The 14,053-nt window shown below is 42.1% G+C and overlaps 1 protein-coding gene across 1 annotated transcript in view; it reads right to left on the bottom strand.

Annotated features, from left to right (window-relative positions):
• LOC113451012 (uncharacterized) overlaps positions 1-14,053 on the bottom strand; it is a 43,513-nt gene that overhangs the window by 8,484 nt on the left and 20,976 nt on the right. The window contains 6 exon segments of the mRNA XM_087927651.1: positions 966-1,092; positions 1,678-1,791; positions 3,194-3,611; positions 8,055-9,960; positions 11,539-11,665; positions 12,262-12,375. Coding sequence (XP_087783777.1) covers positions 966-1,092; positions 1,678-1,791; positions 3,194-3,611; positions 8,055-9,960; positions 11,539-11,665; positions 12,262-12,375 — 2,806 coding nt within the window.

Genomic DNA, 14,053 nt, shown 5'->3' with positions numbered 1-14,053 from the left:
CTAAAATTGTGGATTGCAACATGCTCTGAAACATATATGCTGTTTCATCAGCTGCTGGGTGGCATTCTCTTCCATCTATTTTAAAAAGTATAATGGCTTGCAGCTTCCTAAAATTTTTATTTTTAGCAATCTATTGCAATATACAGGCAAGAGGTTATTTTAGAGGGTTTTTTTTTGAAAGCTTTTAAATGTTTTGTGAAACTAATTTAAAATTTATGAAGTAATTAGAAAGAGTAATCACCAAACCAGTAGTAACGCTGGTTGAATCCCACTCCTGGGGACCGGTGAAAGTAGACTAAGTTGAAATGGTGCTATATTAACTATATATGTTCTTAGGTATTTTTATTAATTTTTACTCGATCTTTGCTGAATAGTAAGGAGAGCTGATGCACTTACAGAATATTGGGTGATGTATGGAATGATGAACTATTTTGGTTTTATCTTGAAAGATGAATTGTTAATGTTGAACATACTTATTGGAGATGAAGGGAAACATTTCTTTCATATACATACAAACATAGGTATGGGGTATTTCTGGGATTTCTAAATATTGTTTTTCTTTTTAATGTATTTTGTATTACATTAGTGTGTGTGTTTTATCTGTTTAAGATAATCTTTAATAGAAATGTTTAAAAAAAACTATAAAGGAGGGGTGTGTTCTTTAAAAACATATCAATCTGCATTCCAGGTATGGTATCAGACATGAATCCAGCTTGGATGCAAATTGTTAACTAGGAAATTCTGATGCTATCCAAGGGATTTTTCAACTAGGAACCAGATTAAGATTTTGCTGTTGATTGGACAGTCTGGGGAATTTCCCAGCTCTATGGTGAGCAAGGCTTTAAGGAGAGGTGACTACCTTAACCAGCTTCACTTCAAGTATCTTCCTTGTCATTTCCCCCCCCTCCCAAAAAAAACCCCTTCCTTCACTAATGAATGGAACCCTGAGCAAAGTGGGGACTTACCCAGGGCAATAATATTCCTAAAAGCCTCCAATGTGACTTCTGCGCACAGGGCTCTCTGGTCAGAATCCAGTAGCGCCCACTCCTCTTCTGTGAAGTCCACAGTGACCGCCTCAAAGGGATCAGACCACTAGAATGAGAATGTTGTATAGAAGATTGTTCCAGAAAAGAAGTTTTCCCTCTTACTACACAAAACAGAACTTTACATGAAACCAAATGGGCATTTTCTTATAGGGCAAATTGACATCTAGATGTTCACATGGTCTTGACTGTGAAGCCGCCAGTTTCCCTTGCCCTAATAGCTGGTGTTCTTAAGTGCACAAAATATGACTCCATCCAAGTTGCTGACTAGCAACACAGCACCATTTAGGTTACTTCCTGCTTGTTTGGAATTACTCAACAAGTGGGATTTGGGGAATAGATTCCAGAGGCTCACCTGACTTGGGAAGGAAATTCTACATTCTTTGTAAACTAGGAATTTCTTCCATGGCTTATTTCAAAAGGGCCTGGAAATCTAAAGACACTTGAAGAACACTGATGCAACCATTTAGTGATGATCTTAGGCTTTTTCATGAGAAATCTGTCCTCATTTGGGGGGAGGGGAGGGAGGAGAGTCACTGTTTAACTACACACAGACTCAGCATTTGCCTATACTGCAGAAGAGCTCAGGAAGGGAGCTTGAACTCTGCTGCTCTCAGAAGAAACCTACAATTACCTGCTGAAATGGCTCAAGTTGGGACCTTCCGAAAAGCAACTCTTGGGAAGGACTGCATTGATTTTCTTTTTCCTGTAGCTCTGCTGAGATCTCTCCTGTGAACAGCTCCTGCATCTGAAAGAGAAGCCTAGTTTATGATCCATGCTCATAGGACTGTAATTATGTTAGTTTGCTTGCCTTACCTTTTCAATTCCCCAAGTCAAAGTGAGAGAACTCAGGGATTCAGATTTGAAAGTGGCTGCTACTTTTGAGTAAATGACTGCCATTTTTGTGAGATGTTTCATTGCCTATCTTTATTTCCTTTTATTCTGATCAGGAATGTTCAGATCTTTACTTGTCTCTTTCTCTTAATAGCTTTGTTATCCTCTTTTGTGGATGTACCTATGCTTGTTTTATCTCTTCCTCAGGTCTTTCCTTTACATTTACAAAGCTTTACCTCTTAAGTGCATGGCATGGATCTTCTCTTCCTTTTCTTTTGGCTTCCCTATGTCTCTTGTAGTGGGGAGACTCTCAACCAGGCAATTCAAGGAAAGAGCTTGGGATAAAGATTGAAATGGTTTTTGTGAGGAAGATGCACACCAGTCTCATTGTGGTAACTGAGATACCTTTTAGAATTAGATGGTTGGCCAGTCTGATTTTTCACCTGTTCTCCGAGTTATTCCCACAGACCCTTACACAATACCAATATACGGCCTCTTGATGTAGGTTCCCAGGGAGAGTTTGTAAAGAAGGGAAGCAGGAATGGGGACTTCAAAATAAGATTTGCTATGTCATAAATGGAACAAATTGTTTGAAGAATGTCAGCTGAAATGGAGCAAATTCTCAATTCATTAAAGGAAAGGGGAGGAGGGATTCTGGCCTCCTCCCTCAAACTCTCTTATAGTCCTGAGATGTTGCTCTTTCCTTCCATAAAATTACTCCCAAGAGGAAAAATAAGCATTTCCCTCAAGAACAAATACACTGACAAAATATTAGGAGTTTCAGAAAAGTCTGGCAGACGGTTTCTTTATGCCTGATTTCTTAGAGACACTTATCCTCGCATGGACACCCAGGTTGAAACTATCTCACCTGCTATCCCTTTCCAGGCTCCTGGGAGGCTGTGGGGCTGAGCAGGTAGCCTTTGGTGAGGGGAATCCTGACTTTAGGAAACATTTATTAGCCCTTCCAGGTAGACCAGACAAGCCCCACAATGCATATTAGCTCTATCTTTAGTGCAAGACCACATTAATAAAATCTTTTTTGATCCTCTCCTTGTACTTGCTGGAAAAGTAGGCAAGGTTTTAAATGACACGTTCCCACCCACCCACGATGGGGGGAATTGAGATATCTTTTGCATTATGGCTGTCCAGTCCACGACAAAGTATGAGGGGAAAACAGAATGTGGCAATAAGGTCCCACAATGTTATTCCCACATACTATTTACTGTTTATATCCCAACACGTGTTTGGATGTCTTCTCTCTGCGATTATGTGCAAGGAAGAGAAACGAGGCGTAGAAGAGGATGAAAGTGCCTCACCTGCCGCCCCTTGCCGGGCTCCGGGGAGTCTGAGGGGCCGAGGAGGCAGCCTTCGGCCAGGGCCACCGCCTGGGCGCAGCTCTCCGCCCCGCACTCCCTCAGCCAGCCCGACAGCTCCGGGGGCAGCAGGGCCAGCAGCTGCTCCAGCACCGCCAGGTCCAACATCTCGGCTTTGCTGCTCCGCTCGGGCCGCAGCCACCCCCGGCACAGCCGGTGCAGGCGGCTGCAAAGCGCCCGGGGGCCCTCGGCCTCCAAGGAGGCACAGCTGCGAAAGCGCCAGCGCTCAGCCTCGGAGCTGCGGGGTCCCTCGGGAAGGCCGCTCGGGCGCCGCTTCCCCTGCCGGACTCCTCGCCGCCGCCGCCGCCGCCGCTGCTCCCCGCCTGAAGGGGAGACCCCCGGGCCTCCATTCAGTCTCCGACTTTAGCGCAGCCCCAACGGAGGGAAACTCTCTCCGAGGCCTCCTTCGGTCACGGCGGACCCTCCCTCACCCACTCGCCCCGCCCCTTTCCCGGTTTCAGTGGGGGGCTCCGTTCCCTCAGAGGTTCTACGCAAAGCTGCAAGTCGTTCCCGCCAAAAACTTCCCCCACCCTCCCAGAGCCTGGACCACAGTGCTCCTTCCTAGAGAGGCAAAACGCTATACGCGATCGTTGTTTTATACCCTTGACGAGTTTCTTCCTCCCACAACACTCCCCGTGCAACGAAAACCCTCCCCTACTGCTGGCAGTACGTTCGCCTTCTGCGCATGCTCATTTCGGTTGTGACGTCAAAGATCGACCGAACTCCTGCGCCGGCGGAGTATTATGTTGGGGTGGGGGGATGCGATGAAAGGAGTATTGAGGAGGTCGTGGATGATGGACATTGTGTGTGCGCGCGCGCGCGTGTTGTAATAAACAAAGCGACCTTTGGATGAAAACTTCTCCTACTTGTGTCCTTGTCTGTTTCTCACAGAATCTCTTGGAAATGTGGATGTGCTCCCGAAACAGACAGTAAATTCATTCATTTGCTATCGAATAAACAGGCAAGTAAACCTTAAGGAGATTCTTTTAGGCCAATTTATTTATATTGACAGCGATTAAAACAAGGACGACAAAATAAATTGCATTAGAAGGATTCCTGGGATGACAACTCACATGACAACTTTTTTTCTAGAGCTGACCTTTACCTGCTTTCTTTTGTTTTTTTATTTCTTGTTCTGATCACGCCTTTTTATATATATATATCTTTACACCTTTTCGCTTTGGTTGTTTGTGGCTGGTTGATTCCTGAAGAGTAGAACAGGTTCAACTGTACAAGTTTAAAAGAAAAACAATACATGGGCTGGGTTTCTCCCCCAGCTGTGTTTAAATGTCAGACTCAGCAGGTCATGACAGATTCAGATAAGGGGAGAAAAGACTCATGAAAGGCAATGCCGAGAGGATTACAGGTTAAAGAAAACGTTTATTACTAAAATGCCAAGACTTGTAACATCAAGGGATTTCTTCCCTGACATCCCCAAGGAAGCTTCAGTGGTGATTAATTTGCCACGGTACTACTTGCAAAGGGGCAGATCTCATATCCCTTTATTTATGTATTTTGATTTGTCAATTGCTTAGAAGATAATAAGTATAAATATATACATAGTTATGAATACATGAAATGGGTACATATAAGAAAAATAAAAGAAACAATAGGACAGGGACGTAGACACGTTGGTGCGCTTATGCATGTCCCCTACAGACCTCTTAGGAAAGGGGTGGGGTCAATAGTAGACAGTCTAAGGTTAAAGTTTTTGGGGTTTGGGGAAGAAACCACAGAGTCAGGTAGAGTATTCCATACATTGACCACTCTGTTGCTGAAGTCGCATTTCCTGCAATCAAGTTTGGTGCAGTTAACCTTGAGTTTGTATCTATTGTGTGCTCTTGTGTTGTTATGGCTGAAGTATTCATTTACTCTTTCTCCCCCCCCCCCTCAGAAAAAGCAAACAAAAAGGCTAAATCAGGGGTCCCCAAACTTGGCAACTTTAAGGCAAGGATTAAAGTTTCCAAGTTTGGAGACCTCTGAGCTAAATCTTTGGAAGAAAAGAAAAAGACCAGACACAGAGATAGTAGAGAACATACAGAAAATAACCTCTCAGAAGGGAGGTAGAAGATCTTGATAGGGTGCTTGAGAGTTCGCTGTTGATCCTTAGCGAGGAAGCAGAGGTGCACCAAAAAGGAAATGGCAAGAAGTGCTTGTCCTCAACCAGGGAAGCAGCCTCACCATAAACCCATTAATAGGCAGGGAAATATGGTAGGTTGAAGGATTATGACGGAATGGCTTTTTAGATGGGAAGGTAAACAAATGATGGGTGATAATACACCTTCTTGGGTTTGAAAGCAATGTCAGTTCTTCGTTTCCCATGTTCTGAACAGTAAATGGTGTGATCTGCTTACCAAAACTGTCCAATTCCAGCCATCTTAATAAATTAAGATGGAGAAAACAAGGAATAATAATAATAATAATAATAATAATAATACCCTGATTTTACAAAAAAACCCACCCTATTTGGAACAGCTTATATCCTTCGATGCTACCTGAACAGTTCCTAGGTCCTTGGAAGCTGTTGAGCTACCAACCAAAGGCTATGAATCTCACTAAAGATTTAAGGTGTGGGGGGGAATTCTGCCTCTGCCTATCAGCATCCATCGATATAAAGGTATAGTAGCTTCAAATATTTCCAAACAGCCCTCAACTCTCATACTGACTGGATGCTAGCCAGATGAATACCGATGGATGCTGGTAGGCAGAATTCCCCCCACTTAATTTCCTCCCCCAAAACTAAGCCCGATCACATAGTTTCTTTGGAGTTTCTAGAAGTTCTGCTTTATTAGTGAGATTTCAGGAAACAAAAAAAATACTCATTAGGAATTAACACCCCCCCCCCCAACACAATCAGTTAATGGAATCAACTCTTGATATTTCAAAGGGAAGGACAGAAATACAGGTAGTTCTCAACTTACACCCACAATTGAGCCCAACATTTCCGTTGCTAAGATAGATAGATAATTGAGTCGTGCCCTAGTTTGGAAGCTTTTATACAACATTCATTTATCAAATCACTAGGGTTCTCAAGTATGGTTGTTCAGTTAGCAACCATATGTATGGTTGTTCAGTGAATCTGCCTTTGTCCATTAACTGTGCTTGGTGGAAATTTACCAATGGAGATCACATGACCCTGGATGCTGCAACCACGATAAATGCATGTCAGTTGAATTTTAATCACGTGATCATGGGGATGTTGCAACAATCATGAAGCATGAAAATTGGTCTAAATCACGTTCGTCATTTTATTTCATTTTTTCATTGTAACTTTGAAATTTCATCCAAAGCAGCTTCTAGCTCCTTGGGGTGTCATTAACAAAGACTTTAAGATTTACAACAAATGCAGCCAAAATTTGAATGTACTTATTCTTATGCTTCATTCTGTGTAACTGCATGCCAAAAAAACCCCTTCTCTCGTTTTTTAGTTATATCAATAAGACTATTGGATTTGGTTATTTAATTTCTAGTGGTGAGACCAAATGAATCTCTTTTGTCTGCAGCTAAGGAATAGTAACAATTCCTTGTCAGGCGGTTCGGCAAGATTTAAAACTATGAATGCCACCAGTCCAATATAGTCTTATTAGCTAATCTGCTGCATACAAGGTTATATGCCAAGGCCCAGGTGATTTTTAAAGAGTGAGTGGCAGTCCTGTTTGGCTATTTACTCTACGCAGGTTTGCATTTTAACATCTCCAATTACTTCGTAATTCTGCAGATTAAAACAAGTTTAAAAAAAACACGACTTCCATTTTTGGACAATTAAAGTCAGAAAATAGAGTGGAGCACTACTCCATAATAATGAAATCAAATGCAATAATGTATAATAATACTCACCAATCCATACAAAGAGCACGGAAAAAAAACCAGGACATTATTTGACCCTTATTATGGGTCAAAATCACATTTAGAGTAGCTGGAAGCTCTGCTTTATAAGTGGCTTAAATGCTGTTATAAAGGCTTCAAATTTCAGGAGGAACATAATTTGCTCATGGGGTACAAGCACCTCTCTCCACCAACAAAATCAATTAATGAAATCAAGTTTTTTTAATATTTCAGATTGAAGGACAGTAATACAGGTAGTTCTCAACATATACCCACAATTGAGTCCAACATTGCTAAGTAAGGCAATTAAGTCACTTGTTACCCAGTTTGCAACCTTTTATGCCACAATCATTCATCAAACCACTGCTGTTCTCAAGTATGATCTGTCAGTTAACAACCATACACGTGGTTGTTAAGTGAAACTGCCTTCCCACGTTGACTGTGCTTGTTTGTAAGTTTCCAAATGGAAATCACATGACCCTGGATGCCGCAAGAATCATAAATGAAAATACTTGACTTATGACAACAGAGTCCAAAATTTCTGTTAAATGAGACATTTCTTAGTTTTTGCTCCATTTTACGACCTTTCTGGCCACCATTAAGTGAATCATTGCAGTTAGCAAGTTAGTAAGCTGGTGGTTAACTGAATCTGGCTTCCCCATTGACTTTGCTTGTCAGAAGGTTGCAAAAGGTGATCACATGATCTTGGGACACAACAATGGTAATATGAACCAGTTGCCATGCATCTGAACTTTGATTACATGATCATGAGGATTTTGCAATGGTCTTAAGAGTGAAAACTGGTGTCAGGCAACTTTTCTCCTTTTATTTCATTTGTGCGTTGTAACTTTGAATGGCCATTAAATGAACAGTTGAGGACTAGCTGTATATGGTATCTCCATAATATGGATTCTTTTATGAGAAATAACTTGGCCTTTCTGACTAAACCTAATTCCACACTCCAGGCATTTATAGAGTTTATGCCACGTGGCTCCTTTGATGGATAGTAAGGGCTCTGCTCTCAATCTCTTTCCACACTCCCTTTGGGTAAGCTTTTTCTCCGGTGTGGATCCTCTCATGGCGATTAAGAGAACTTTTGAAACTGAAGTTTTTCCCACATTCTGTGCATGTATAGGGCCTCTCCCCTGTGTGAGTTATTTTATGGGAATTAAGATGCCCTTTCTGAGTAAAGCTCTTTCCACACTCCAGGCATTTATACGGTCTCTCCCCTGTGTGGATCCTTTGGTGACGAGTAAGAACTTTGTTGTCAAAAAAGCTCTTTCCACACACTGGGCATTGATATGGTCTCTCCCCTGTGTGGATCCTTTGATGGATAGTAAGGGCTGCCTTCTCAAAGAATCTCTTTCCACATTCCTGGCAACTAAGCTTTTTCTCTCCTCTGTGGATCTTCTCATGACGATTAAAAGTACCCCTAAAGTGGAAACTCTTTCCACACATTGTGCATGTATATGGTTTCTCCCCTGTGTGAATCCTTACATGAGAATTAAGTTTTCCTATTAAAGCAAAGGCTTTTCCACATTCCATACAACTATATGGTTTCTCAGTTATGTGGATCCTTTGATGGCCATTAAGACCAGTCTTGTTAAAGAAGCTCTTTCCACATTCTGCACATTTATAGGGTTTCTCTCCTGTGTGGATTCTTTCATGAGTAAGATTTTCTTTCTGCTTTCCATACCCCATAGAGTTATACGGTTGCTCCCCTGTGTGGACTCTTGTATGAAAATTAAGTTTTCCTTTCTCAATAAAGCTCTTTCCACACTCCAGGCATTTATAGGGTCTCTCCCCTGTGTGGATCCTTTGATGGATAGCAAGGGTTCTGTTCTCAAAGAATCTCCTTGCACACACTCTGCAGCTATACTTTTTCTCCCCTGTGTGGATCCTCTCATGGCGATTAAGAGAACTTTTGGAACGGAAGCTCTTTGCACACTGCATGCATTTGTAGGGCCTCTCCCCTGTGTGGATTCTTTTATGAGAATTGAGATGTCCTATCTGACTAAAGCTCTTTCCGCACACCAGACATTGATAGGGTTTATCCCCGGTGTGGATCCTTTGATGACGAATAAGAACTTTGTTGTCAAAAAAGCTCTTTCCACATTCCAGGCATTTATACGGCCTCTCCCCTGTGTGGACCCTTTGATGGATGGTAAGCTCTCTGTTCTCAAAGAATTTCTTTCCACACTTGTTGCACCTATATTTTTTCTCCCTTCTGTGGATCCTCTCATGACGGGTAAGACTAGGCTTGAAATGGAAGCTCTTTCCACACACTGTGCATTTATATGGTTTCTCTCCTGTATGAATCCTTTCATGATCATTAAGTTTTCCTATTAAAGGGAAGTCCTTTCCACATTCCACACAACTATATGATTTCTCAGTTATGTGGATCCTTTGATGGCCATTAAGGCTAGCATTGCTGCAGAAGCTCTTTCCACACTCTGTGCAGTTATATGGTTTCTCTTCTGTGTGCATCCTTTTATGAGAATTAAGTTTTCCTAATAAAGCAAAGCTCTTTCCACATTCCTCGCAACTATATGGTTTCTCAGCTATGTGCATCCTTTGGTGGCCATTAAGGCTAGCATTGCTACTAAAGCTCTTTCCACATTTCGTGCATATTTTAGTTTCTCTAACCAAACTGGTACCCTCCCCCAATTTCACAATACTTCGTGGTTTGCGTTTCCTATAAAGATTCTTAGGTAAAGTAAGAGAAAAGAAATGATGAGATGTGTAGGACTTTTCCACTCCATCTTCTGAGTGGCTGCTCTCTTGTTTTTTTGGATTTGTTTGATGGTCAAATGTCACTTCTCCTTCATAGTTTGCTGTTGGTAGCGACATTAACCACTCCTGCTTCTCCTTCTCCATTGCATCACCTGTTTGGAAAGAAGAAAATATATATTTCTATGGGAATTTAGAACTGTGAGGAGAGGGCAAGATAACTTCTCATGGGGCTAGGAAAACCAACACCCCCATTTTTCAGTAGGGGATTAAGCCAAAACTGGCAGGTGGATGTAAGGCTTGGACTGCTGAATTTTTTTCTAGAAGAGAGAACTGGAGATTGCTCATTTGTACTTTATACTGCCATTTTTTTAAGCTGACACCAAAACCTGTCACTTCTGCAGATACTTGTTATAGCTAAAGGTTGTGGATTCCATCAAGCTCTGAACCATAAATGCCACCTTTTCAGTTGTTGGGTGGCATTACCTTCCATTCATTTTAGAAAGATCATGGTTTGAGAGTTTTAAATCTTTATTTTTTGAAATCTACTGCAACATACAAGCAAAAGATTATTTTAGAGTTGTTTTTGGAAAACTTTAAAATATTTTTTGAAAAAGATTTAAAGTCTATGATGTTAATTAGAAAGAAAATCTTGTACCAGAAAATGTCTTGTTTACATATCAATCGTAAAGCAAAATTTTGAATTGATTACCAGAGAACAGGGTGGCTATTTTAAAGCAAATATTTCATTTATGCACTTTTGCATTTTTTTAACTTGTTTTTCTTTACTGGAATCAGAGACAACTGACAAGGTTTCACCGGAATTATAAATGCAAATTAATGATACTATTTTAATTTGAAATTTAAGAGATTTATTGGATTATTTCAGGGAAATTACAAGAAAATTTGAAGGATGATAAGAATTCGGAGTGAAAAGAATATAGAAAAAAATTATGGGATTTAATGATAGTGGGAGGAAGAAGTTATATAGGAATTGGTATCATTTGATAGTTTTAATTCCTTTTTTGCAAAGTTTAATAGTTAAGTTTAATTGTAGTAAAAGACTAAGTAAAAATGAGAAATATATTATTAAGTATTTATGTTACTGGGTATTTTTGTTAATTTTTACTGGATCTTTGGTGAATAGTAAGATTTGAAGATTTAGAGTTCATAGAATATTGGTGACATATGGAATGAAAAGGTATTTTGATAAATTGTTAATATTGAACGTACTTGTTAGAGATGGAGAAATTTCTTTCATATACATACAAATGTAGGTACGGGGGTATTTCTGTATTTACTAAATATTTTTTCTTTTCTTTCTTATTTATTTGGCATTACATTGATTTATGTGTTTATTTAAGATAATCCTTAATAAAATTATGTCGGGAAAAAACCAGCTGTTAAGGAAGGGTCTTCTCCTCAGAAGAACATGCTCAATCTGCATTCCAGGTATATAGCATCAGCTTTGAACGCAACTTGGAGGTCTTGGATGCAAATTGTAAGCTATGAAATTCTGACGATATCCAAAGGATTTTTCAGATGGAAACCACATTAAGACTTTGCTGTTGACTGGACAATCTTAGGAGTTTCCCAAAACTATTGTAAGCATTTCTAACAAGGCCTTAAGAAGCAACTTGACTGCAAGTATCTTTTTTATTTACCACCACCACCCCAGAAAAAAAGACCTTCCTTCCCTAATGAATGGAACCCTGAGCAAAGTGGGGACTTACCCAAGGCAATAATATTCCTAAAAGCCTCCAATGTGACTTCTGTGCACAGGGCTCTCTGGTCAGAATCCAGTAGCGCCCACTCCTCTTCTGTGAAGTCCACAGTGACCGCCTCAAAGGGATCAGACCACTAGAATGAGAATGTTGTATAGAAGATTGTCCCAGAAAAAAAGTTTTCCCTCTTACTACATAAAACAGAACTTTACATGAAACCAAATGGGCATTTTCTTATAGGGCAAATTTACATCTAGATGTTCACATGGTCTTGACTGTGAAGCCGCCAGTTTCCCTTGCCCTAATAGCTGGTGTTCTTAAGTGCACAAAATATGACTCCATCCAAGTTGCTAACTAGCAACACAGCACCATTTAGGTTGCTTCCTGCTTGTTTGGAATTACTCAACAAGTGGGATTTGGGGAATAGATTCCAGAGGCTCACCTGACTTGGGGAAGGAAATTCTACATTCTTTTGTAAACTAGGAATTTCTTCCATGGCTTATTTCAAAAGGGCCTGGAAATCTAAAGGCACTTGAAGAACAGTCTTACTGTTGCAACCATTTAGTGTTGATCTTAGGGCTTTTTCATGAGAAACCTGTCCTCATTTTGTGGGGAGGGGAGGGAGGAGAGACACTGTTTAACTACACACAGACTCAGCATTTGCCTAAACTGCAGAAGAAGAGCTCAGGAAGGGAGCTTGAACTCTGCTGCTCTCAGAAGAAACCTAATTACCTGCTGAAATGGCTCAAGTTGGGGCCTCCCCAAAAGCAACTCTTGAGAAGGACTGCATTGATTTCGTCTTTCCTGTAGCTCTGCTGGGATCTCTCCTGTGAACAGCTCCTGCATCTGAAAGAGAAGCCTAGTTTATGATCCACGCTCATAGGACTGTAATTATGTTAGTTTGCTTGCCTTACCTTTGCAATTCCCCAAGTCAAAGTGAGAGAACTCAGGGATTCAGATTTGAAAACTACTTAAGTACATGGCTGCCACCTTTGTGAAGTGTTTCATTGCCTATCTTTATTTCCTCTTACTCTGATCAGGAATTGTTACATTACTTGTCTCCTGCTCTTGATAGTTTTGGCTTTTCCTCTTTTGTAAATGTACCTGTGCCTGTTCTATCTCTTCCACCAGGAATCTTTTAGTTTTAATATTTACCTCTTGAGTGGGGAGATCCTGCAACGTAATTCAGGGACAGACCTTGGGATGAACACCGAGATGGTTTTGTGCAGAAGATGCACACCCAGTCTTTTTGTGTGGACTTAGATACCTTGGTTGTTCAATATGGCTTTTCAACCATTCCCCTAACATCCTTCCCACAGACTATTACATCATACCAGCCTATGTTCTGTGGATGTATGTTCCCAGGGACAGTTTGTAAAGAAGAGAAGCAGGAGTGCAGGACTTCAAAATTAGATTTCTTATATCATAAATGAGAATGAAGAGTTTGAGGAATGTCAGCTGATATGGAACAAATGAATCAGTTCATTCATACATTAAAGAATGACAGGGCTGTGAAGAGATTCTGGCCTCCTCCCTCAAAGTCATAGACCCTCTTATAGCCCTCGGGGTTGAATGTTTCATTCTATGGAATTAACTTCAAAAGGAAAAATGAGCATTTGCATGAAGAAAAAATGACTCCTTAAAGCAAGGGTCTTCCAACTTGGCAAATTTAAGACTTGTGGACTTCAAGTCCCAAAATTCCTGAGCTAACATGACTGGAGGAGGAATTCTGGGAGTTGAAGTCCACAAGTCTTAAAGCTGTCAAGTTTGGAGACCCCTACCTTAAAGAATGAGGAGTTTCGGGAAAATCGAACGGATTTCTTCACTGCTCGATATCTCTTATCGCCCTGCCTCGCCACCCCAGGGATGCTCAGGATAAAAATGCCTCACCTGCCGCCCCTTGCCGGGCTCCGGGGAGTCTGAGGGGCCGAGGAGGCAGCCTTCGGCCAGGGCCACCGCCTGGGCGCAGCTCTCCACCCCGCACTCCCTCAGCCAGCCCGACAGCTCCGGGGGCAGCAGGGCCAGCAGCTGCTCCAGCACCACCAGGTCCAGCATCTCGGCTTTGCTGCTCCGCTCGGGCCGCAGCCACCCCCGGCACAGCCGGTGCAGGCGGCTGCAAAGCGCTCGGGGGCCCTCGGGTAGGCCGCTCGGGCCGCCACTTCCCGCACCGCTCCCCGCATGAAGGGGAGACCTTCGGCGGGCCTCCATTCGGTCTCCGGCTTCAGCGCAGCTCCAACGGGGGGAAACTCCCTCCGAGGCCGCCGCCTTCGGTCACGGCGGACCCTTCCCCCAACCAGTTGCCCCGCCCCTTTCCCGGTTTCACGGCGTGGGTGGGCGGGGGAGAAGGAGTGGGCTCTTCTCCCTCAGGGCTTTTGCGCCTCAGCGGAGAAGCTGCAAATCGTTCCCGCCAAAATTTCACGCACCGTCCTGGCCTCCTAGAGGCTGGACCTCCTAGGGGTAGAGTTCTCTTTCCTAGAGAGGAAAAAAAAAATCTACAGGGGACCGTTCCTTCCTCCGCTGGACG

The sequence above is a fragment of the Pseudonaja textilis genome, chromosome 2 (genome assembly GCF_049901715.1).
Source record: "Pseudonaja textilis isolate UNSWEBS1 chromosome 2, rPseTex1.2, whole genome shotgun sequence".
Taxonomy (NCBI): Eukaryota; Metazoa; Chordata; class Lepidosauria; order Squamata; family Elapidae; genus Pseudonaja; species Pseudonaja textilis.
The sequence above is the reverse complement of the archived record's forward strand: the minus strand, read 5'-3'. Positions and strand labels throughout refer to the sequence as shown.